The sequence below is a fragment of the Cyprinodon tularosa genome, unplaced genomic scaffold (genome assembly GCF_016077235.1).
Source record: "Cyprinodon tularosa strain WSP-4 unplaced genomic scaffold, ASM1607723v1 ctg332, whole genome shotgun sequence".
Taxonomy (NCBI): domain Eukaryota; kingdom Metazoa; phylum Chordata; class Actinopteri; order Cyprinodontiformes; family Cyprinodontidae; genus Cyprinodon; species Cyprinodon tularosa.
This window is the reverse complement of record NW_024039044.1, coordinates 1,703,601-1,731,008: the sequence shown is the minus strand read 5'-3', so window position 1 is coordinate 1,731,008 and position 27,408 is coordinate 1,703,601. Positions and strand designations below refer to the sequence as shown.

Genomic DNA, 27,408 nt, shown 5'->3' with positions numbered 1-27,408 from the left:
CATTGTTTCAAAGATCAAACCCCTTACAAGAACGGCTTGACTATTTTAGATAAAGCGCCAAACAGGGCTCGGAGAGGAGATGAGAAGAGGGCAAACATATGAGAGGAAGAGGCGGGGGGAGTGAAACCAGGGTAACAAGAGAAAGCAAGAAACAATACTTCATTGATGACTGGCATTCCTCATTAGTGTCATCATTAGACTTTGTAGCTTGTCAAAGTGTCTTTCTTTAACTAGACTCTGTTATAAAAGGATGGCAGTGAATCGGGGGTGGATGGCAGAGTGATGGCAGGTCTGAAAGGACACTCACATGCAGAAACTTTCCTGAAAGAAAGAAAATACAGAGGTGAGTTTCTGGTCTGCTTTAGAAAGGATAATTGATTGTAACCAGAGATGGACATGACAGGCTCCATCTGTAAGGCTCATAAAGAAGAGAGCCCAAGGAAAGTGCATGCATATTGAGCATTCCCTCATTATCCTCTGCAAAGGACACAGACATGGAAGCTCTTAATGAGTGACAAATATATCTGGTAATATGTATCATTAGAGATGACTCAACAAAGACATAAAAAGAGCTTTGTGTCTGAATACGTGTGTGATTGTTTGCTCGTTCTGCTACCCGGTGCTGTTATCCTCATTAACAGATGGCCCTGACATAAATGAAGTTGTAAGATCTGCTTTTTTAGTAGATCCAAGTCACAGAACCGGCTGCACATCTGAGTAGAAAGGCTACAATAAAAGTGCACAGAAGTGACAAAAGTGTGCTGAATAAGTTCGCCTAGATTTTGTGTGTGTACTTATGCGGCAAGCAGAGGTTGGTAGCATTTTGCCTAACAGTGCACAAGAGTGACTCTCTGTCCTCAAATATCACACCGTTTTTTTTCCTACCAGCCATGATCACCTGTCCCTGTATCCATCTTTCCCTGTGCCTCCTGGAGCTTCAACTCAAACTCCAAACACTGCTGATTACTGCATGTATAAACGTCAAGAACAGCAAATCTTCTGACAGACACACCCAGGAATGGTGGATGTCTAAAAATGCTGCTTCCTCCTGATGGGTGATGTGACAAAATGACATTACAAACTCCAAGGAAACGGGAGCTTGATACTATTATTCTTAATCATATTATTACAGATAAGTAATTGATCTCATTGTGTAAAGAAGCATAGCATATAAAAAGCTTATTTAAAACTAATATGCATCAAAACCAAAACAGGAACGACTTGGAGGTGGAATATCAGTAGAGAAAAAAGGAGGAAAAAATCCTTTGCACCTGCAGCTCTCAGCTGTGGTGAGCATATTCTGAAACATTGCTCCACCTGGAGAGACTGTGCAGCATTCCATTTGGAAGACAGGGATTTACAATGAAGGTGGGGGCTGCTGCGCTGGTGGTGTCCATGTGTGCTCTGGCACAGCGGCAGAGGGGTAAGTGGAGCGGCGTGGTACCAGCTGCAACAGTGTGGCTGGGAATACACACTAAGCTGCCAATTGTGTGCCATCATAGCAAAATATGCTCAGAGAGACGTCTACTGTAGTAGGACCCTCAGTGAGGCTGTTTCAGCTGGTGTTTCTAGATCAGTCTGAGTCTACGTGTTACATATGCTATTAATATTACAGGAAAAAAGGAAGGTTATCTGGATTGGTGCCTTACGGTATTAAAATGATCGTTTTAAACTGTTTCAGAACAAATGAAAAAGAGAAAACAAATAAATGAAACACAAAAAAGTCTATTAACCACAAAAAGAAAACAGGGATGGAGAGATCTATTTTACACTTAAAAAGCTTTATTCATACTTTCTGCCCAACATGAAAAGTAAAAGCAGGAATGGGTTTGAAAATAATGATAACATTGATACATTTTGAGATGTTATATATGCATAAAGAAGTTTTTTTTGTCTCCACAAATGTACAATAACGCAATTGCAATTTTTCTGTAAAATGGAATAGAAAAGGGGTATAACTGTGATATACTGGCAGTTGCATTTTAGAAGAGTTTATTGTCGTGATCTGGCCTGATAGCTCACCTTCATTTTTCATGACATTCACCTGCTTAATTTTGTCCGGCTCCTAATCAGTCACTCATCTCATCCACCTGCTGGTTCTTCTTTATATTGGGCTCAGTTCCAGCTATCGGGGCCAGATCATTATTTGTTTGCTGTTAGATGTTTTTAGGTTCTGTTTTCATATGTTTTAGTTAGTCCAAGGTTCATGTCCCTGTTCCAGCGAGGAGATTATTCTGGAGCCAGTTTCTTCAGGAGAGTTTATTCCAAAACCAGTGGTGAAAATGTTTCAGCATTTCCCTAGTGATTCTGATCCCCTGATTCTGTTCCCTCTCTTCCTGGCCCTGTCTGTCCCCGTCTAATCTGTTCGTCTGAACCACCTTTGGACTCCTGCTGGATTTTGCCTGTCTGTGTCTGTGTATTTTTTTTCTGTCTGAACTGGTTGCTCTGAACCTGCCTTCACGCTCTGAGGATTCCTGGAAGCTTGGATTCCTCTGTTTCCTGTTTGGGTCAGAATCTCTGATCGTGCAGAGAACTCCTGACTCCCTGAACTGTTCCTGCCTGATCTGTTCTCCCCTGTTTTGGATCGGCTTCCCGCAGCATCGGGGACACTTTGGGCGGCTCAGGGCTGCATGTCGTTGGCAGTGCATCGGCTGATCTTGCCAATCATTGAGAGGATGGACTGAACCGTTAAACCAGAGTGTCAGTGATTGGGCGGTGCCCAGTCCCCCTCCTGCAGCCGCAGCAGTCCTCAGTGCTGTGCTTCTGTTCTGTTTTATTTTAATAAACGTTTTGAACTTTCCGACTGACTGTCTCACCTCGAATACTGGGTCCGTTTGTCCCGTTTTCTGACACTGATACTGTAACAGCAGTTACATCAGAAACATTATTGTTCCATGATTTCACAAAAAAAGGATTGTTTTATCATTAATTCATATCCAGAAAGCACTTATGTTTCCCAAAAAAGTGACTTTACACTGTTAACTTTAGGAGTTGTTTAGACAGACCGGAAGCTGTAGCAACCAGTACCTTCTCTTCCTCATTGTTCTCTTATTGATTCTTACTTTTAAAGTCCCTTCCTTTCCATGTGTTTTCCTGCACCCCAAACCGAATTAGGGAAGTGGAGTGTTTCATTTTTGTTTTTGTCTTCCTTCACAAGGAAGAACAAAATTAAATTAGAATCAGAATCAACTCCACTGGCAAACAAGAGCTTTGTCTTCAGTTTCCATCTTTCACATCATATTAATATCAGTAGAATATGTAAAAGACATTAGAGGAAATGAAGTAAGGATGAGCTGCACAGATTGGAGATTTGATTAAATTAGATTTCGATGCACTACTAAACCATGCAACACGATCATGCAAGCGGCACTTGAGAACATGATAAAGACCACACTGAAAGACGGATTTGGAGAGGCAGATTAAGTATGCGTTAACCCTGACTTGAAAAATCTACATGTTTTGCTGTGGAAAGTGATTCCCTAGAAGGTATCATGTTGTGGAAAAGACAACCTCCTTTGAGCCCACACAAAATATGGCAAAGATTTATGTTCCTGTGATTCTACACGGAGGGACAACAGATTTGCAATTTAAGTGTGCTCCATGAGTCAAGTAGAATAAATCTGTGTGCATGTTGGCTATAAATGTGTACAATAAAACTGAAAAGCTAAATAAATATCCACATCCACTAAGCCGGGTCTTATTTAAAGCATGATTCACCTATTTATCATTCATATTCTGAGAATGAAAAATACATAACCAGGAGACAGATTTGTGAGGAGAAAATATGTCCTTGGACATGAGCAAACAAGGATGACAGGACACCTGTTTAACCATCGAAAAATCATTAAAGGTGAACGTCCACAGACAGGATTGTCCATTTTGGCTTATTTCTTAGACAATTAACCAGACTTTTACTTATAATTCCCAAATCTGTATCTGCTTAAAATAAATCATCCCCATACTATGTGTGTAGGTAGAGTGTGGTGTGTTAATGTGGGCATGTGAGTAAAAGAGGGAATGCTCTCATTAATAAAACAGGGAGTTGAATAATTTCTTCCAAGCTGCTATTAGTCTAAATCACGATTAAAACAGATCACAGGACCGAACAACAGCGGCAGAAAAATGAAACAAATCTTTATCCAATTAAAAATGAATAACACTCAGCAAGAAGTGTGCCCTAAACCTACACAGGTCAAAGCAGAACCGCCAAATGAGCGTCGCTGTCTGCTGTCTCTCAGTGCAATCAGATAAACGGAGGATTGAGAGGATAATAGAGGAGAGAGAGAAAGACACAGCACAACAATCCGGAGTTTACCAAATTAGCTGCTATCCTGCCACGCTTCAGGGGCTCCCCCACAGTGCATGAATTAAAAAAAAAGAAATATATAGAGAAATTAGCTGCTGCTTCAATTTCTACCGGCTACTGCTGCTGAAAAAGAAAGTAAAAAAGATGTAACCACCTGAGTAATGGACTTTGAATACCTAACTGATCATTTATAAGGATCTTTGCTCCACTTAGTAAAGAAAGAAAGAAAGAAAGAAAGAAAGAAAGAAAGAAAGAAAGAAAGAAAGAAAGAAAGAAAGAAAGAAAGAAAGAAAGAAAGAAAGAAAGAAAGAAAGAAAGAAAGAAAGAAAGAAAGAGATATGTAAACCATGTCAAAAACCATATCAGTCTGGGAAGGGGGGGATCATATGTATCTGCTTCCCCTCTTTTAGAGCCAATGCACAGTTTAGTGACGATGAGGATGTTAAAGCTGAAAAAAGACCAACAATGTGATTCTGTAACCTGAGTGTTTCTAATATTTCTTCAGAGACCTGCTGGCAGAACAGCTTTTCCTGAGCAGCTTAAAGTCCGATCAAACATGCTCCATCATCTGCTTTTATGAAATATCTCCAGAGAGCATGAGACTGAGCGACATAGAGAGGGAGACAGAATAACAGAGCAGGGTGGCCTCCCTCCTCTCCTCTCCTCTGCTCCTCTGCTCCTTCCTTCACACTCACACCCTCGCAGACCCAAAGAACCGCTCAAGCTGGAGGCTGAGCGGAATGTAGATGCGGCTGGAGACAAGAGCAGAAGCCGTGATTTGCACACAGACATTAGGAACAGCCTGCACTCTTTGCCCAGTCCCCCTTTTCCTCTCTAGTCTGTTTTATGTCCTCTCTCTCTTTTTTGTTGAAATGTGAGGCTTTCCTGAAAGTGAGTGGAACGCAGAGTATTGCCAAAGCCGACACTGTTCACCCCAAACTCGGTGGCTGAGCTGACAGCTGTGCAGATGAACTCTGACTGCACGCGGACGGTCTGACGGACGCTGGAACAGACGCAAAACTTAACAGACCTCAGCAGCGCTGATAACATCAAAGAGAAGCCGGGGAGACGCGCGCGCGCATCTTTCTGTCCTACCTGCTGGAGGAGAAAAGTCAGAAGGAAGCAGAGTCTAGCGTCCATGCTCGGTTCGGGTCGTTTCGGTGGGGGAAACACAGAATGATTCAAGGCAGGGTGTTAGAGGCTGGGTCAGCCCTGCTCATAATTCCTCTGTCCGGCGGTCAGAAGGTCGGGGGGGAGAGAAGAGGCTTTTGCTGCGAACAGCCAGCAACTTCCCACAAATAGGCAACAACTGCAGTCTGATGGCAAAGCGCTGGATGTGAAGGCGAGACTACGACCAACGGATTTATGAGAAGGACAGGGAGAGAGAGAGGGGAGAGATAGAGAGAGAGGAGGGGGGGCTCCTTCCTATATGAGGGTCAGCGTCTTCATTTTCAGTACGTCTGGAGGGCAGACACGTTCTCAACTTTCTGAATGATCTGCGGCAGGTTTGGTGTTAATTGATCAGTCCAAGATATTGACTCTGTTCTAAAGCAAATGATTCTCATGATATCCTGATGTAGCCTTTGTTCCTATAGATTATGTAGGTGAGCAGAACAAAGCCTGAGAGGCATCCTGAGTATTCCTATTTATATTAACCTGAGGATGTTAATCTGCATAAGACTCGGAACCACTTGAAATAATTTTGAAAAACATGAATCATGAGTTGTCTCCTGAAAAACTTATTTCAAATAATTTGACAACATTTTGACATTTTTTATGGCTCAAGTCACTTCTAAATACTTACAAATCCCTATATATATAGATATAATACACACATAAAAACACAACCCTGACCCCTAAAACCTCATCAACTTTGACTGGAATATATGCTTAAAGGAATAGTACACCCAAAACATGATTAGCCTTCATTTTCTACTCACCCCCATGCTGAACAACACTCTGGAGTACTTTTTTGATATCTCAAATGCATCTGGAGATCTGGGAGGCTTCTTGCTGTCTGCTGACATTCAAATAATGGAGGTCTATTTTGCCCGAGGCAGAAAGGTCCATAAAAGTCCACAAAAAACGTGTCAATATTCCTCCATACTGCTCGTCCAATGTATTCCAAGTGTCCTGAGTGGGTAGCATCCAGAATTTACTCGCAACGAAGTCATTTAGAATGTTTTTAGAGCATAAACAGTAGTGTATACGACTTCCTGAAAACGCGAACATGCGCGTTCACGACGCTACGGAAGCCGGCAGACCAAACCAGATGAAAGTGCGCATTCAGCGTCTGCTCTGCCAATAATGCCGGCGTAGAAGAAGAAATGTGCTGTTTACCTGTGCAAAGAAAGAAACAACGAAAGAAAAATGTCTGAGGACTTCAGTGTTGAGGAAGAGCATGAGTTCTTTGCCGAGCTGAATGCGCTGGTTTGGTCTGCCGGCTTCCGTAGCGTCGTGATCGCGCATGTGCGCGCTTTCAGGAAATCCTATACACTACTGTTTATGCTCTAAAAACATTCTAAATGACTTCGTTTCGAGTAAATTCTGGATGCTACCCACTCAGGAAACTTGGAATACATTGGACGAGCAGTATGGAGGAATATTGACACGTTTTTTGTGGACTTTTATGGACCTTTCTGCCTCGGGCGCCATGGACCTCATTATTTGAATGTCAGCAGACAGCAAGAAGCCTCCCAGATCTCCAGATGCCTTTGAGACATCAAAAAAGTACTCCAGAGTGTTGTTCAGCATGGGGGTGAGTAGAAAATGAAGGCTAATCATGTTTTGGGTGTACTATTCCTTTAAATTATATCCCTAATCCAAAGAGGTTCAACTCATCACTCCACCCTTTGCAGCTAAACAAATTCAAGTCTTCTTAAAAAGCTTTCCACAAGATTTAGGAGTGTGTTTATGGGATTTTTTGACCATTCTTTCGGAAATCCGTATGTGAGGTCACACACAGATGTTGGAGGAGAAGGCTCTCAATCTCCGCTCTAATTTATCTTTAATTAATCGTTAAGATATTCTTTCGGTTTGAGGTCATGACTATGTGCAGGCCAGTCAAGTTCATCTACACCAGACTCTACCATCCATGTCTTCATAGACTTTGCTTTGTGCACTGGTGCACAGTCATGTTGGAAGAGGAAGGGGCCAACTCCAAACTGTTCCCACAAACTTGGGAGCATGGGATTTTCCCAAATGAATAACTAAGGGGCCAGGTCTAGTTCCTGAAAAACAATGACATGGAAGCCCATTCCATGAAGCTCTCTGCTCAGTGTTCTTGAGCTAATCTGAAGGCAACATGCAGTTTGGAGGTCTGTAGTGATTGAGTCTGATAAAGTTGACAACCTCTTAACACTATGTGCTTCATCATCCTCACATGCCGCTCCGTCAGTTTATGTAGCCTGCCATCCCCTGGCTGAGTCGGATTTGTTCCCAAAATTTTTGATTTTCTTTAGAAAGCTTTTTGCGCCCTAGGGCAGAATTACGTGACCAATCCAACAAAAAAGGAAACAGCTTTAGTCGTCATTAAAGATTAAGTATTTATCTTTTTACAAAGTATATATATCAATACATTTCGAAATATATTAATTTTGTAATTGAATTTAAATTTATGTCTTAATCAAGGTCATTGGGTGGGAGGGGTTGCGCCCTAGCACCCTCTATTGGCCAGCCGTCACTGAGAGAAATATATATATATATATATGAATGTCCCCCTGCCTTCTCTGTCAGATGTTCAGTTACTCCTCTAACTTATTTGGCAATAATGGCAGATGTAATAAATGTAGTATTTTTGTATCTTTAGAGGCGAGGGTGTCAGAGCTAGAGTCCTAGCTTCAGGTCGTTGGATATCCCAGGAGTTAGACAGAGTAGTTCATGAAAAGGTAAAAACCTGAAAAAGATTGATAAAGGTGTGGTTTTAAAGCATGGTTCTAAAGCTTTGCCCACCAACCCGTCCATCCTTCGAACCAACAATCTCCACAGCCAGAGCGGGCAAAATTAAATCATACTTGAAATTGCTGGCTTAAATATGGTGATATTGATATTGAATGGTGATACTGAATGAGTCCAAAGGCCACTCTAAGGTTAGTGCATACAAACAGATATTTCAGTATAAAAGTACAATTTAAGAATTGAAATTGGATGTAACGACTGGAATGAAATACCTTATGTTGACCCCTTTTAAAAGTTACCACCGGGCTTTATTTCATTAAAAAGCCCACAATCAGACCCAATGTACCCCACATCCAAGGCCTACTTTTTTGTTGATCAAGCTTATATATATTTGCCACACAGATTCGGACCGATCAGCAGAAGAGAAGGTAGTATTTTGAAGACTGTAAAAGATTAGCTTGCACCAACATGCAGAAGTTCCTGGAGTGCCATGATGTAATGGATGAAGGGGTTATCATTAGGATCCACATTCTAACCACCTCAGTTCACTGCGCCATCCGATGAAACTAGATTCACCCTGACCACGGCACTCTGGAGGGGCACTGTGACTAGATGACTCTGAAGTGACTCACCCTAAACCGTACAGACCAGCTGGCTGCTGGGTTTTGCTGCCAAAATGTGAGTTTCTGGAGACCCGCTGGGTCCATCACGGAAAAATACCCCAAAGATAGTAGTCTACTGGGCTGCTTTCAAGACTCCAGAAGAAAAACAGTGTAGGAAAACCAAGTTTAATAAGCTGCATGCCTTTGTCTGGAACATCTATATCACCTGCACCAACCAGAACTACAATGCACTTTCTCTTATGTTCCATGATATTTTTACCCAAACACATTTTGCCTCCCAAGTAATAGAATACGAGGCATGTCTGAACAAATATTTCCCATGAATACCTGCCACCGGTCTCCTCGCTTACTTCCATTTCCCTGAAGTGGTTACCCGATCGCCAGATGGATTAAAAGGTCCTAATTACTCTAGTTTTTATGTTCAACGTGTCCCTACCCCTGATGGACTGTTGGCGGTCCCAAAGACTGACTTTGCAGCAAATAATAGTTGCATAGTTGAAAGGATTTTTAACAACGTAATGAATGGATTAATGCAACCTGGTGCAGACAAGTAACACCCTATTTCGCCACCTGGAAACATGACTGTACCAAACTAAACAGTCTACCACCTGCCAAGCTGGTGTTACCTGCAATGGTGGAGAACACCTATCGCAACCCAACATTTGCATGGTGGGGAACGGAGGAATATGTGGCAGTGTATTATCCAGGGGGTTCGATGTTGAAGTACAGTTCTGTTAAATTAAGTAAAGTGTAGATGTCTTTACTCCTCACATTAATCAGAGCCAAGGCTAGGTGGACAGCTACTGACAGTCTAACTTAGAAGGCCATTTGCTGAAAGGGTGGGTCAAAATAATAGATTTTTCTACAGACCACACTGACTTTCATTTCTAGCGTTGGCAACATCTTATAAAATGAAGTTCATTTTCCTTAGCCAACAAGACTCCATCAGCAGCAATATGTTGAAACATTTATTAAATAACTAACTAGAATTTGTAATTTGAATCTTTGGCAGCTCAATAACATTTTTCCTGGGCTTGGAGGTAAGAAGTCAGTGACCAGCTCTGGCAGACTAGACGAGTTGCAGATTGAAGGGGCCAGTAAGAGGGCAACCTGGACAGGCAAGAGTGAGAGTGACACAGACAGAGGTTGGCTGGGTGTTGAGACAGTGTGTGGCCTTAAAGAATGTGAAGGTTGGAAAGAGAGTGCTAGTTCTGGAACCGAAGAGAAAGCTGAATAGAAGAAACCCAAGGGTCACTCCAGTTGCACTTGTGCTCAGAGTTTTACCTTCCAGGTATGCAATATAGTGATACAGTGTAATGAGAGGCCAACAACAAAATTACTGCATCTTACCCATAGAAAAGCTTCAGGTCTGATTGGGGATTAGTAGATGACTGAAGTTCCATGTCTGGAAATATAAGAACAACTTTTTACATTGTTCCTTCTTCTACACTTAAAAAAAAAAAAAAACACATGCACAATCCTATACCCATTCCCGGTAGGGAACGTTTATTAAACGCATGTGAGAGCATGTACAAGCCCATGCATGCTCTGTTTAAAAGTTGTTGTTTGCATTGCTCATACAAGCTTACTTTTCAAAAGAAGATTAGCAATTTTTCCACTATGTCAGACTCTCCAACCGTTTGTGAAAACGAGCACCTAGGACGGCTTTATGTAAACACATCACCAGAATGATTGACAATTAGGAGGACCACTTATTTTGATGTTTCAATTGGAAAAAGAACATCTTTCATTATATATTTATGATAGAAAGAGTTATGAAAGGATTTATTTGTTGCCTAGGGGCACTCGACGACAAGAGTGTTGTATAAATGTTTAAGATCTAGAACCAAATCAACTTTAACATCCTGTGCTCTAAGGTGTCAGGAATCCAGTTTTTGTGGGTTGTTTCCATGTTTCCTTTTTTCCTCCACCAGGTGGTGCCCCGTCCTCATTGGGCCTCCTTGCACACCTGCAGCTCGTTGCCTCATTATCTGTGGAGTGTTCTTAAGCTGCTGACTGCCACTACCTCGGGCCAGAGTGTTTGCCAGTTTTGGGTACTCTAGCCAAGCTGAGTTTTGCTGAGTCAAACTGAGCTCTTGTCAACCTGAGTTTTAACATTGTTTGTCTTTTGCCTCTCGGCAGGAAGTCATCCTGCTACTGACCTGACCTACTCTCCCTGGAAGGATCAACTGAGCTACAAACTGAACTGGGGTTCAAACAAGAGGTTTGGATCCACTTTTCCCAAGAGATCGTTTGAGCTTTCCACTGAGAAAGAGATTAATCTCCACTACGACCCGTTCAAGTACCGCAGGAAATCTGAGTGGCAGTCAGTTTTCTCCGTTCTCCTATTAACAACCGCATTCTGGGTAAACCCTGTTCCGCCCTTCACCGAATCAGACAAACACTGGAACTACAGCATACAGACTGGAGTCAAGTATTCATCAACTTCTCTGGAAACGTGAGTCAGCAACCAAATCCTCTTCTCCAAGTTCACGAGTCAAATTTCCCACTGAGCCTGAACTAACCGCTGTGTCTTCCCCTCACTTTTCAGTTCCGGTTGAGCGGTGCTCAGAGTAACACTTCTCCCTGTATTATCTCCTAAAAAAACCTGTTAAATCTCTTCCCTGATCTCCCTGTTAGGTTTTCTGCATTTTGGTCTGAACCTTAGTAAAATCATGACATAAGGGGTTCTTCTAAAGGTTGTGCTAGAATAGCATGCCCCATACTAAGTGTGTTTTTCTGAGTGAATACAAACTGTATTGTTAAATTGTTGGTATCAAATGGTGGTTAAAACTTAGGACATCCCAGAAATGTAAGTATAATCATAGCTGCTATGGTTTCGGGAAAAAAAGTTTTAATATAGAAAAAAGAAGTGGCAGATATTTCAATAAAGAAATACTGCCGTGTTCTGCATTTGGCACCATCTGGCACAGTCCAGTACACTTTTGACACGTTCTACAAAAGTAGACCTTTCCTGTGATTTTACTATTTTACTTTACTTCAACTTGTTTGACATCTCTAAAATTACTTTTTTGTGAATTTCTTATTAAATAGTCATTTTCACTGATTTTTTTAAAAACATTAATAACCATATACAGTCATTACACAAGACTATAAATAAACTTCAGATTGGCAGATTTGTGCATGTAACCCTTTCTTTTAATTGGCAAAGCCAGTAGAATGAAACTAGATGCATTACATCTACCTAATTACAATCCCTTAGTGAATTTACAATGATGGATGTGGGCTATGCAATCTGAAGGACATACTTCCATTAAGTCAACTCATTGTAACTCTGCAAATATCAGGAAATAAAGCTAGTGAGGTAGACTTGGTGGCTGTTTGGCTAACATAGGTGTATTGCAGTATATTTAGGACCTTGATGGAGAAAAAATATGACCCAGCTAGGAGCATGCCAGCAGTGGAGAAGAGTTTCTCACAGTTTAGTGTGCACCAGACAGTTATTGAACAAGCAGTTCTGAGATTTAAACACTGCACATCTGTTGCACTATGCCCTTACACTGGTTGTTGTGCGGTGAGGTTAGTGGCACAAAAAATACCCATGACACATTATAGCAGGCAGCGGTTCTTGGCGGGACTTTATACCACCCCCTAAATCTTTTAATCACTGCATGAAAAGTGAGATTTTCGTCCCCGTTAACCCCCGTAAACTCCCGCAGATCTGCCTGATTTTCGTCAGTTTCCGACAATTTGCAACCCGTGCTTGTCCGCGTTTGTCGTGCCACAAATTGTCGGAAACGTACCATGACGTATGTGGAGAGCGATCAGCTGTACTAATGGCCCTAATTAGCATATGAATACAGCAAACCCGCGCGGCTGGCCAAGTCTGGCTTGAATAACCTTCTCAGTATTGGCTGAAACCACTATTCTCAAACAAGTAAAATCGCTCGTGATTGGCAGCAAAACCACGCGTGGCCACGCCAGGCTTTAATTTTCTTACTGAGTATTGGACGGAACCACTTCTTTTTAAACAAGTAAAGTCGCTCGTGATTGGTTGGCATATATATATATTTACATATAAATTTACATATATATATTTATTCATATAAAAAAAAAAAACTGTTTTCTCACCCCTCGTGGGGTGGTATGTGTCATCCTCAAGCTCGGGTCCTCTACCAGAGGCCTGGGAGTTTGAGGGTTCTGCGCAGTATCTTAGCTGTTCCTAGGACTGCGCTCTTCTGGACAGAGACCTCTGATGTTTTACCTGGAATCTGCTGTAGCCACTCTCCCAGTTTGGGGGTCACAGCCCCCAGTGCTCCAATTACCACTGGCACCACTGCTGCTCTTACTTTCCACATCTTTTCTAGCTCCTCCTTCAGTCCTTGGTATTTCTCAAGCTTCTCGTGTTCTTTCTTCTTGATGTTGCTGTCGCTTGGGATTGCCACATCTATCACTACTGCCTTCTTCTGCTGTTTGTCGATCAACACGATGTTTGGTTGGTTAGCCATCACCTGTTTGTCAGTCTGGATCTTGAAGTCCCATAGGATCTTAGAAAGAGCTTTATTAAAACACACACAACTATATACAACGCATATCCAAACACATGCGTTTCTAAAAATTAAAACTCCGTGAACGGTCCGTTTGCTTCCTCGGGGTTGGAGGTAACTGGCAGCATTCCCTCCGAGGCAGGTCCGATGTGCAGACGCCTACTGTGCGTGGCCCTGTACTTCGGCATCGCTTCTAACCGGGACTGCAGCTTAACACAGAGTTCAGTGAGATCCGGCCTACGAAATGGCGGCGACCGTACAATCCATCCAGAGACACCGCCGAGGAAGGCGGACTTCCAGAGTTCCACTTCCTCATCTGCTAGCACACTCTGCCTCGCTTTCAGCAGCTGAAAAAAAAAAAACAATGAATCAGCGCACTGCGTATGGACACAACACATCTATTAATGCATCTGAAAAATAGTCACCAAATAAAGTCTTACCCTCTTTCTTCTGGCCCGACTCCGAGCAGATAGCCTCCGCACGCAGCGTGTTGGCTGGCAGCGTATATCTGAAGCTCCTGCGTACCGTCTGAAAATACGTCTTACAGGCAGCTGGAAAACAATTAAATGAGAGTGGTATAAATAAAAAATCAAACACATGTCACAGTAACAAGGAAGGAGAAAACATTAAAACAAGTCACTTACACACAATGTCGTCTTTATCAACATCGTGCAAATCTGGACTTGCTGTATGGCTCCGAGCAAATAGGAGGTCTGTGAAAACAAAATGTAAAGCTATGATCGGTATCTATCCGTATCCATTGCCTTTTACCGCAGAATGAAAGCATATTCTTTAAATCTTACCCTTGCTCCGGTTCATAGCGCCTGCAATTAGTCTCCGAGTTGTGAAGACGGCGTACTGCTTCCTGTAAATCACAAAAAATACACTTTAATAAAGCTTGTTCTTGCAAGGCTACTATTAGCCGCTATTAGCCGTAGCTCAGGCTAGGCCGCTTTTAGCTTAGCAGGCAGTAATCGAACATATATTTACCACTAGCATCTCTTCTTTGAGTTCGTCTTGTTCGATGCAGAGTCGCCATCGCGTCCAAGAGGAGTTTTACCCCGAAATCCCACATACTCCGCTCCAGACCGCCTGCAAAAAGCAAAGCATACATCCTCCACTGTGGATCCAGCCCCGCCGCTCTGAGTTTCTTGGAGATCGTACAGAGCATGCGCGAGATGAACCAGGGTGTCCGCGGATCAATAAAAATAATTAAAAAATCATTCTTTTTTTTTTTTTTTATCAAGGCCTTAATTGGCACTAAAATTATTTAAATATGTTTATCGAAGTATTTATAATTCTTTAATAAAAAATGCTTATAAAAACAATTTCGTCAGATATATTATATCGCTCCAGGCGGAGAAAAAGCTAGAGGATATATATATATACGTATATATGTGTGTGTGTGTGTATGTGTGTGTGTTTACATACATACAGGAGTCATGGAACTCTGCTTGCAGCTCCTTCATATTTCATGTACACTAATAACTTGTGTACATGGTTCTTGTTGATGGCATTAAAATAATTTCAAATAGCATTAAAATAGCATTAAATTAGAGTCACTCATTCCTGTATGAACCCTGTGAGCGCTTAATTTAATGTGACATATTAAAAAAATCCCATCATCATCCAGCATATGTTCAGTTTCTGCCCAAATATATATATATATTTTTGTAGATTTTTGTAACGGGGATAAGGATAATTCAAAACTGCTTTTTTTTTAATGAACTTGTTCACTACTTCCAAACTCAGCATCTCTTTTCATTCCTGTATAAGAAGTTTCTTTTGAATGGATTTGATTTAAGTTTAAGTCCCTCGGTATAAAATAAATATTTTGATGGAGATGAGAAATCTGCTTCCTCGTTGGTGAATAACCAATAGTTTGGATCCAATCATTTAAATAAACGGTGTCAGTTTTTTTTATATATATATATATATATATATATATATATATATATATATATATATATATATATATAAGAATTGTGCTATAATTTCTAGTCACCGATCTGTTGCTGCTATATTTTAATTTGACGAACCGGAATTTGGTGCGATTGCAATTGCGGATCTTGACCTGGCCGGACCTTATGACCACAGTGTACCAATCTTCTCATGGCTACTTCCAACAGGATAATGCGCCATGTTATAAAGTAAATAATCTCAGACTCATTTCATGAAACTTTTCCACTTAAGTAATTGTGAATTGAGCATATTGACAGACAACATTTTATTTTTTATCTTAAATGCAATTTTTTTTTTTTTTATAATTACTGCTCTAAATGTATTGCTCTGTCAGCTAAAGATCTGTTTTGGTCTCTATACTTTAATTAAATAAATAAATTCAAGCTAAAATGTAAGAGGCTATACTGAGCCTGATCTCTTTGTATCAGAGATTTTCTTACCCAGAAAGATGTCACTTGGGGTAAAACCCCCCCTGCAACCCTGGTTTGCATTTGTATAGCTCACAGCATGTTCATTTACATGTTAAAGCCTCCCCTAGAATTCCATGGGGGGGAGGCATGGGGGGAACACTGCCTAAGAGAGTCCACGTCAATTTCTGACAATTTACGGGAGTTTTCGGCGAAGCCTGCAAATTGTCGTAAACTGCCGCTAACCTGAAGTTCCACGACAATCTACAGTGCCGTATATTGACGAAAATCCCACTTTTCATGCAGTGAATGGAACGCTGTTCTGTACCTTTACCCTTATTGTAAAGAGTTTGTTACAAAATACCCCAAAAAGACAAACTTCCACGGTGGCTAATTGTTCACAACGAACACCAGAAGGACGATAATAGTGCATTATGAAAAAAGAATTAAGCATATCTAAAACAATCTTTTAATTCTAAAAATGAGAAAAGGGCAGCCTTTCTTTTATTATTTATTTATTTATTTATTAAAAAAAGAGAAAATATTTGTTTTTTCTCTGTTCCAAACTGTTTTCTGTTTAAAGAAACAGAAAAGGTAGAATTCAGTCATAATGTCAATGTCAATAGTTTCCTGTTTTACATTTCAATAATGCTAATAGCATTCTTCTTCTGATAAAGCTAATCTTCTTGTTTCATGATGTAAAAATAAATACTGATTTTTCATTTTACTCAGAATAAAAGTTTATTTTATGACTCCTGGGTACTGCTACTGAATATCTGGATGGACATAAGCAGCATTTAATAGTTTACTGATGACAGAAAGTGGCAAAACTCTGGTTTGCAGTTATTTGCTGTATAATTTCCCTCAGAAGGAATTAATGAAATGCAGGAAAAGCCTGAACCAGATACTAAAAACATGATTTAGAAATAAAAGTTCTTAAACAGTTCTGAACTGCCATAAGCAGAGCTACAAATCATAGTAAAGTTATTATGGAAAAATGTAAATGCCGTCTGAAAAGTGAGATTGTTTTACAAATATTTTACAGTGGCTAGCTTCTCTCCATATGAGAACTTATTAATCAACATTTTAATAGCCTTACAAGTAGTTTTGGATTTTTTCCTTATAAAAGACTTTAATTAATGTCCTCATTTTGCTTTGGTTTGCTTATTTCCCTGTCTCTATTTGAGCCTTAAACATCTCTCTCTGAGATGAATAAAGTGATTTGAATTGAATTAAACTGAATTGAGTCCTAACTGGTAATACCTTTACCTGAAACAATATGGAGCTGATAGCATGTTGGATCAAGAGGTGTATTTCATCAGGCATTTCTTTCAAAAGGCAAAAAAGTCTCCAAACTCATGCTGTGTGTCTGTGCCCTCCTTAATGTGTGCTGATGATAGTTAATTTAGAAATGCATAGCTATTGAACTAGAGCACTGATTAGTCTCGCCAGCATAAAAGATCTTAAAAACATAATTTCACCTTTCTGTAAAAACAACAAGCATAAAATGTAAGTTCAAGCCGACACAGTCCCAAGAGATACATCTCGATAATGGTTTAATAACTACGTTTGTTGTGAGTTTAAATTTAATGTTGAGGTTGAGTTAGATCCTCAATTTAATGCAGTCCTTCCTGTCTATCTTTACCTAACTTAAACCCAACTATTTCTCCTTCTTGGCCAAAAGGTCAGGTATGTATAAAAAGAACCCATCAGTCTTCCTTTAGGGGCAGAGCTTTCACAAAGCACACTTAATCTTCATGCAAAGTACTCTTAACCTCCAACACACAAATAAATCATGGGGAGTGAAACAGATGGATGAGTCTGTCGTTTCAAAGAGAAGCAACTGAACTCTGTAATAATGGAAACATTTGGAGACGTTTGCTGCCTTTCATCCAATCTTCTCCATCCACCCGTCTGTTTCCTTCCCCTTTAAGCTTTCAGAAGAATGTATTTAATGCAGTGACAGATTCCTGCATATATTCATCTTGAGCAGGGTCTAGGAAAAGGTTACTGTAGCTCAACAAAATCACCAGGTGGGGGTCTCTGTATCTCCCAAAAAAGCAGCCACACTTTACTTTAACAATGGAAGTGGAATATGAGGCCAAAAACTGTTGTGACGCCTGAAGAATTGCTTTTCCGAGACAATTTCTCTGCCATATTCATTTATCAGAAAAGAAGCTGACAACTTATCACCAGTGACTGTTCCAAATCAAACCAGTCCAGGTGCAGTGAAAGCCTATGGTTTAATGATCAACCCAGACGGCAATATCAAATGAAGTATATAAAACACCAAACTGTGTTTATTCTTTCTCAATTCTAGCAGATTTATCTAAAAATGTCAATTTACTTTTCAGGCTTTGGGAATATAAATGAAATACCATTGCAGAAAGGACAGTAAAACCCCTACAGTTTTACTGTGTGTGTCTGGGATGTAAGGGGGTTTAAACGACTGGAGACACTAATTTGTTTACACAGTCATATAAAGTACTGTAATTTTCTGTTCCTTAAGTTGGGGTTAGGTTTGGGTATATGTTGATAATAGTTAGAGTTAGGGCCTGGTAAGGGTCTGGGTTAATTTAAAATGAATTTAAGTCAAAGAAATGTCCCCATATGTCATGAAAACACAACTATGTGTGTGTGTGTTTTATTACTAGTAAATCAGACCTACAACATCTACACTACTGATTAAATTACAAAGAAAAAAATGGTACATTTACACAGATACCAAAAGTTTTCATTAAGGGCTGATTACTGTGGAGAACTCATTATTTTTGTTATTAAATTCAAGATAAGAAAAGTAAAATAAATATATTGGAGAGAACAAGTTTTCACACTGATTGCAAAAACTCATGTTATTTCCGACTGGGGAAAAGTTTTGAGGGAAAATAACTTGTTGTAAATAAATAAAAGATAAATTTCCATTTGGAAGAACAAAGCTTTATTAAAAATATCTGTTACTCCCAAATAAATGTAATAGAGATGTTAAATTAAGGTTTTTCTTCGTTGACTAATGCCAACCCAACCTAACACTAATTTTGTTAAGAATCTGTATGACCTGGATTGTATCTTGGATCACCTCTGGTGATTTTGATTGGCACTAGCATGGATCTGTCAGAGAGCTATGTTGTCCTGTAGAGCTTCATGTCTGTTGTACTATCATTTCCACCACCTAACTTGAGTCTGTGGCACTGTTCATTTTGACTATTGCCTGGATTACCTTTGGCTCACTAGTTGCAATTTTGTGGGACTCCATTGTTGGATGCATTGCATTTCATATTTGGAGGTCTGGTTCATCCATGTGTCTCTGTGGAGCTGTATCGTCAGCTTCATTACCTCCACCCAAGCTCTTGAAGCACTGTGGATTCCTGCTGTCAGTTTTACCATCTTCTTGGAAACTTGGCTTTACCAGGGTTCGATGGTAGAGAAGAGTTCAACCTCAAAATGCATTTATGCAGGCCTTTGTCGATTCACGCCGTGGCTCTGGTTTTCATTGTCGCTGTGTCCTTGGGCAAGACATTTCACCTGCATTGGCTACTACTGGTGGTCAGAGGGCCTGGTGGCTGCAGTGTACCTCAGCCTTGCTTCTGTCAGTGAGCCCCAGGGCAGCTGTGGCTACAATGTAGCTTGCCATCATCAATGTGCAAGTAAATTGGCTAATGAGTGTGTAAAGTGCTTTGGTCAAGTCCTCTGTTTTGAAAAAGTGCTATATAAGTACAGGCCTTTTACCTGGCCTGTTGACTGCATGTCTTCCCCTGTCGCCTTCATCTTTTCTTGCCTGTCTACTTTCAAAAACTATCACAATTAAGACCCCTAGTGCCTAACCCCACTCCCCAACTTAGCTTATCCTTTTGTCTCTGTAGATTTTTTTTGCAGACTGGATCTACTGCCCCTGGGGTGCCTGGACAACCTCTGTAATTTCAACTACTTCCTGAAATGTCTGGCTTGGCTGTCTGATTCAGATGCTCCATCCCAGGGACACCATGCTCAACCATACTGCCCTATCAGGTCTTGAAACTGGCTGTGCTGCTCCGAGGATGCCTGGCTGTATTTTTCAGGGGAATTGTAAACTTCATCTGGTGGTTGTACCCACTTAAATACTAGTTAGCCTAATGGCTAGTGGTTATAGTGTGACTGGTATTCTCTTTATTTTGTTGTTATTTTTAATAGGACACACATTTACTTGTTGGATTAGGGGTATAATTTCCTGTTAATACAATCATTCAGTACATGTCGCTAATTCTGACAATCAGAGCCTATAACCCCTCACTCTACCCTCCTCATTTGAGAAAAGGGAAGCTACAAACAAGAAGTGATAGGCTATATGCTAACCACAAATGTTATGAATAAAAGCTTTCAAAAAGGAAATAAAATAATAATTTGAATTTAGGTGAAATATAAAATACCGCAACAATGCTTTTATACTAGCATTGGCAGCTACCCTACATACTGGATGCTAAACGCTAATTTATACTTCCAAACTAGGTCATCTGTTTAGGTGTCGCGGTGAATGCAGGGACATCCCAGCCCCCTTCGCAGACACTCTGCTGCACTTCTCCCAAATTGTAGGTGACCGCAGACAGGGGCCTCTGATTGGTCAAATCTACAGCTGCTCTACACTATGTGTCTCCTGTTTGGTACCTTACCGGCTTGTTTGTTCGTATGACTGCCATGGCGGAAAACGACTCGTGAAGATGGATCAGCTAGAAGAGCGAGGTGCGCGAGAACGCTGGGACCCTTTCCACCTGGATCCCTGCTCTTTTTCGCCCTCATATCCCTCCGCTGTCACACAAACTTGCCCCCACTTTCTTACCTAGACCCACAGCTAGTTTGTGATTTTCCCCTTTTGCATTGTGGCGTGGAATAAACATAGCATAGACCACTCTTCAATATTGAATATAAATCAATAACGTCTGCATCATACCTGCAACAAGCTCACTGCAACACACTGCTACAGGAATATAAGCCAGCGCTTACTGTTATGACTTCAGTATTTACATTGCTAGCTGCTACTCCTTTATTACAGCATTGATATTTTGTAAAATCATAACATTGTCATATATCCTTTATGTGCAGTAAAAACTTGTGCACTTGCACTGTATTTACTCTCTTGTCTCCTTTCACACTTAAAAACAGTGGTCAGCATGAGCACGCATTCCCCATATCTTCCTATAGTGTTTAAGGGACATACATCATCGCTTCTTGATTTGCAGAGAAATCTGTTGCTGTCCAGCTATTCCATCAGGACAGGGTCATAATCATTTGTTACATTTGATGTTTACAGATGTCTTCAAAAATATTTCATGCAAACTGCCCTGCTTCAATGTAATCATTTAGCCAAATGGTACCTCAGTTATTTATCATGAAAATCAGGCATCTTATTTTTTCTTGTATGTTCAGGTATTGTAGAAATACCTAAAAGTACCATCATATTAAAATATCGGATTATTTCAGGCTCTTTGTTGCTAATACTAATTACTGCGGGCCCACTCGCTCACTCCTCTACCATGCAATGCCTAAGATAGGACTTTGTTAATTTGAGTTTGGAAAAACTGCTCAGCAGAGGAAACTCTCTCGAAGAGAGTACAGGCCATCCTCAGAGCTACACAGAGATTTGGGAGGAAAAGAATGCATAATTTGTCTTTTTTTTGTAATATTATAATATAAATAATTTTAAATTTATGGAAAAAAGAAATTGTTCTTTGGTGCCCTAAGTTTTCTAACCCTAATCCCAGCCCAATCCATGACGTTTGTTAATATAGGCATTTTTACAAATTAGCTGAATAATCATTCAGCCATCAAATGCAAAATTGGCAAAACCAATCCTTCCATTATTTTCCTAAACTGCATTGAAGTATTTAATATATTTTATTTTATTGAGCTGAGTTTCTCTTCATTTTCAATATTTTCAAGGTCTCTGTAATTGATGTCTGACCACTTTTTTTATTTTCTTTGAAAGCATATTTTCAAATGAATCAGTTACCAAAGAGACATAAGAAAACACATAGTTCACTTTCATGGCTACTTTACTAAAGCCTTTAGCCATATTTACTCTTCCATTTCTGCTGTCATCTCTTAAACACGAGGTGATTTAGTAGATTACTTCCATTCTAAAGTTTTGTATTCTTTGATTGCATTGTTCCAATTAAAGTGAAGGATGTTTTTACATTAAACAAGTCTCGATAGAAAAGGGCTTCAGCAATTAAGAAAAAAGTAAGGTTTAAAAGACAAATTGGTGAAACATTGGACCCTAGTTTTACTACACAGTAAGATTCGTAAGGAGTGTTGTTACAGATTATTGTGTCTCTATCGTCCTTTTAAGAGTAATCAATTGTATCTTAACTTTCTCAGGTGTTGTAAAGTGGTGTCCTAGTGGTTAAAGTGCAACGCATTTGCATCCTGGAGTGGTTAATGGCTCATATCTCAAGAGTCTTTCTGGGTCTCAGATTAGGACCCTTTAATCCACAATTCTCCCAGGCTGTATGCTACTCACAGCCAACTGGGAGGAATGGGAAAATGCAAAGGGAAAAACTTTGCTTTAACATACATTTCAATTATATACAAAAGGGAAGATGATTATTAAACCAAAGCTCTGCTAATTCTATGGTAGCTGCCACTACAGGTTCTTCCGATTACTATGCAGCTCATCTATTCATTCTGCAATCAACTCTAGCATTCTGCTAGCAGTCACACATTAGGGGGTATTTACTCCAGAAAGTCCAATGGTCCACTAATCTGGTGCAGAGCAAAAGCTGAGTTTCTTTTCTTTTCCTTTTTTGCTTTCACATGGTACTTCTGCAAATTAACAATTGCTTAATAAACCCATGACTATAGCTATTATTTCTCCCATTGACTACTGCAAGATGTAATTTCTAATTACAGTAGGGCTATAAAGCTTGGCTTATATATTGCTGCATTGAACAGTCGATGCGATCATCTGGCTTTCCTTGGATAGAAAACTTTGAATCGATTTGACTTTATGATCTGGTTGATTTTTCTCTGTAGATTGCCTTTAGATGACATGTGTTTTGAATATAAATAATAATATAAATATGATATAAATAAACTGAATTGAATTAAATTAAACAGGGCACCAAAAGTGACCCTCCTCTGAGCACTTACCTCATGCATGTACCTCATGCGCAGCCTCGGCACTAGGTCTCACAACTTTTGTAACTTGGCGCTGACTGCACGCACAAGCTTCGTTACAAATGGAAGGATATAAAGTTGTTTTCCAGGAACAGGTTTGCCTGTGTCACTACCTGATCCATACCAGTAGAACGATCCCTACCATCAGCTCATTTGAGCATGCGCAACCACATATACATCCGGGTCGCCCTTGATTTTAATTAGTTAAAAATACCTAAATGAAATTTTCTCTCAGGGGTCAGGGTTTGGTTGAGGTTTGGGGACCCAAATGCAGAGGCAGGGAGGCAGAGGTGAGTTTCTTGAAGATTTAATTGAATGTTGACAAACAACTGAAGCATGAATCCAAAAATCCAACATGAAAAATTTGAAACAAACCAAAATCATGGAGAGATCAGGGGAAAACAATTACGAGTAGCCAGGGAAAGATGAGAAAAGACGAGGTAAGATGAAGTAAGACGAGGAACCAGCACTGAAGAACTGCACAAGGAAAGTATTTATGGTAGACTGAACAAAGAGAGGCCCTGCGATGGACTGGCGACCTGTAAAGGGTGTACCCCGCCTCTCGCCCGTAGACAGCAGGAGATAGACACCAGCACCCCTCGCGACCCTACTTGGGATAAGCGTGTTAGAAAATGGATGGATGGATAAACAAAGAGAGAACTAACGAGCAGATTGGGAGCAGGTGTGAAGAGAGCAGTCTAAGAAGGTGTTAGGTTTCTGTTTCTGTTATGTTTTTCTTTTGCTCCTTGATTTCTATTGTTTAGTTTTCTTTTCACCATGTTTCTTTATTCCTAGTTATTTGCTTATTATTTTGTTGTTGTTTTCTTATTAGTTCCTGTCTTCCAGCTTTTCATTTGTTATGCTCTGCTGCCCTCTTGTGTCCTCTTTCTCTTGCTCTGTTTTCTGTTCAGCTCTCACCTGTGTTCAATTCTCTCATTAGCCCTCTTCCTGTCTCTGTCCCCTTTTAAAGCTCTCCCTCTTCAGTTCCTGTTTGCTGGATCCTCGTCTTACTTCTCGTCAACCTCTGATCAGTCGTCTGTCTGCCTTTCTCGTCTCTTCCTGGTTCTTAGATTTTGGTTTTCCCCTGATGTCTCCAAGATGCTGGTTTGTAAGCTTTTTTGTTGGATTTTTTTACTCCTGCCTCTGCACCTGTGAACCTCCAGCCCTTGTGTCTGCGAACCTTTATTAAACCACTTAAATTTATCTCAGTTAACTCGTCTCTGCATTTGGGTCTTCAACCAACACCTTCAAATCGTGACAGAAGGAGCTAGGAAAAAGGAGACAGAGGAACAGAAGGCAACAAATAAAAACATAAGAACTCATATATCCAGAAAATAAAAAAAATAGGAATTAAACAAATAAAACTAGAAAACATGGAGCAAAGTAAAACATAACAGAACCAAGACCGTGATAAGTAAGCATACTAAACCATAATGTGTTAAAGGTTAATAATGTATCTCCCGAGAAAATAAATGCATTAAAATCCATTCTGTTTTATCACTTGTCAGGTGCCTATCTGTGATGGAAATGGGATCCTACGCTACCTCCGGGAGCTAACTATTTTGGCTTTGGATTTAAACAGAAATCTAGTCTTTTTGAGTTTGATGTTTTCCTTTCATCCATCCATCCATCCATTATCTGACACGCTTGTCCCGAGTGGGGTCGTGAGGGGTGCTGGTGGCTATTTCCAGCTGTCTACGGCGAGAGGCGGGGTACACCATGGACAGGTCGCGAGTCCATCACAGGTTTTCCTTTTATGTTAACCTTAAAATGCCAGACAAGCAGTTTTACAGAGAAAATGTAAAAAAAAGCACCAATTTGTCTCAAAAAAGTCACACATTTTTTTGTAGAGATGCAAATGAGCCAATGGTATGGATCATGCTTCCGGTATGGATCGGTTAGTGACAGATGTCTATTGTTTCTTCTCTTTATTTTTGTATTTCTGCTCATTATGTTGTTTGCTAGCTCTCTGTGGCTTCTGTGAGTACTGCACCTACATATGCACGGCGCGTACAGAGCAGGTGGACACCCCAAAGCTTGATTCGGCCTTTATCCCTTATCAAAAAAATGTGGAATGCTTCCCAAAGTTTGGGGTCTATTTTAGCTGAAGTGGAAAAGACCATTATCCCCTAAGATATGGTAGGAATGGAAAATATGCTCAAAAATGTAATCCTTGATTTACATTCAAACTTCCTTTTTTAATGTTTTTGTTTTCACAGTATACTCTTATTTTTTCCAATTAAACAACAACATAATCAAGTAATGAAATGAATGAAAGTATTCTGAGCATTTAAGTCCTACACGGTCCCATTAAATCTTCTACACAATGCAGATTCTCTGTGGTCCTGAAACCTTGAACTGTGTTGCAGTGTAACCATGTATACATGTTTTCAATTATTTGGATTCATTGGCCTAATCATCCGGAACAACATCAGAAACACACAGGGGACACTAGGCAGCAATTAGTGCCATTTATCTGATTTGAGCCACAAAAAACCAATCTCTCTTCCTCAGTCTCTCTCACACAGTTACATGAAGGTAAACAACAACTTCCTCCACTGTCCAGAGAGGGAAAGCTTATCTCCATCTCAACAACACAGTTCCTGGTTGCACTTTGCTTTCTGTATCTGAGTGACCATGTTAACAAATATATTTCTTATGCATTTGAAAATATCTAGGTATTAATTTCCTCCAGATATTTATCTTATTTAACAAAATAAAACATCTGTTTTAGAATACTGTAATTCAGGAAAAGCCTGTTATTGAGCAAACAACTGAATTGAGGAGTGCTGAAGTGGGGAAAGCATCTATAACATGCTGGATTTACATAGTATGCCTATGCAGCCAGCAGTTGAAGCAGCCAGCAGTGAATTCCAGTTGGTGACAGCAGTCACTGCTCTGTATTCAGTTCTATCTTCTTTATAGACCTGAGATGTTGCCAAGCAGTGGCACCGCTCGGAAAATGGTGGAGCCATGACAGATGCGGCTGAAAAATCTGAACTTTTCTGTGAAATCCTATCGCAGCAACCAATCAGGGACTAGCAGTGACGTAGGTTAAATAAGCAGCTCAAACAAGCTTTTTTCCAGTCAAAATGGTGTTTACAGAAAATAATGTTGACAAAGGGTGAAATAAGGAACGCTCTTTGGAGGTGTTTAGACGGCTATTAAAAAAGTTGTTTTGATTTAGCCTTAAGAGGACTGTTTATTGGGGTGGGGGTTATGATGATAGTGGGAAAGTATCAAATCTATCGATAAATTGTAGGTTTTTGAATGCTGAAATCTGAGTCCACCCCCTCTATTTAAGGTTGGTTTTTCTTTCTTAACATAGTTGTCTTCCTTCACTCCCCTCTCAAACCACCTGTCCTCTTCATCCAACATGTTTCTCTGTCCAAAATTTCTAATCGAAAAAGCTTCATGGATGGGAAAGCAAAATGTCTTCAACTGGGAAACAAAGTCCAGTAGATTGTTTTTAACTTTTTTGGAATACGTCTGTTGGGTGTCAGTTTCACGCAGCTGAAGGTTCTTCTATTTGTCTACGCAGTCTGCGGTGAAAACACTGTGCATCTGAAATGCACAGCGATGAACTCCCCGCACTGTTTGCAGAAATTAGCGCAGACACTGCGTCCGGTCTGAATGCAGCCTCAAAAAGTCCTACCGGGCAGGAGATAGATCTGACCTCACCTTAACTTGACAGGTACGGGATCTATTAGATTTTTAGCTGTAACCTAGCCTGACAGTTTTACGTTGAATAAAAGCTGTATTGTCACTACTTAGAATATGTAAAAAAAATTACATCAGAAGCATCATTGTGTATTAGAGACAGTACAGTTACACTCTATGTTATCAATAGTATAAAAGTTGTACGGTATTCCATTAATTGGACTGGGGAATAGTTGTGTGTCTGGGTTTATGTAGATGTGTTTTTGTATATGTTCCTACAGTTTTTTTCAGGTTTTTTTTTTTTTTTAAATCTGATTATCTGAGCTGAAATGGGTCTGAGTTTGCCAGACAGAATTCTGAAGAAATCTGGAGTACCATTTTTTCGATCCCAAAAAGGAGATGGTTTAAGTAGATCCCTTATACCTGGAGAGCCAGTGATCGGCTGTGCAATGAACCTGCAGCAGTGGCCAACATGAAATCTGCTTTTGAGCAATGTAGGTTGAGACAGACAGCTGGTCAAAATTGTGCTGAGTTTGTTTATTTTGTTTTAATTGTTTCTAAATTGTTAGGGGTTCTCCTTCCAATCTCTTAAACCCAGTCATTTGTACTGGAAGACAATTCAAGAATTGTTTTTGCGTTCTTGTTTGTTTAGTTTGTTTTTATTTCCTTCAGCCCAACTGGCCATTAAATTATGCAAGTACTGAAACAGCCCAGGGGGCTGACTTAACCATTAACCACATTTTGATGCTATTTTATAGCTTGTGACAAGCAGACACGATTATGAAAATAAAGTACTTCTGAAAATCCTCCTTGACCAAAAGGACCCTCAGTTAGAAAGTCTTAATCAGGAAAAATGAATTCAGGATTATATGTGAGTAACATTTTAGTTGGTTACTTTG

General features: G+C 40.1%; 1 protein-coding gene across 1 annotated transcript in view; it reads right to left on the bottom strand.

The window, feature by feature from the left end:
- cdh13 (cadherin 13, H-cadherin (heart)) overlaps window positions 1-5,671 on the bottom strand; it is a 496,790-nt gene extending 491,119 nt beyond the window's left edge. Inside the window, exon 1 of the mRNA XM_038293940.1 lies at window positions 5,402-5,671. Coding sequence (XP_038149868.1) covers window positions 5,402-5,446 — 45 coding nt within the window. The 5' untranslated portion in view covers window positions 5,447-5,671. The remainder of the gene's footprint in view (window positions 1-5,401) is intronic.
- Window positions 5,672-27,408: the final 21,737 nt, after the last annotated feature.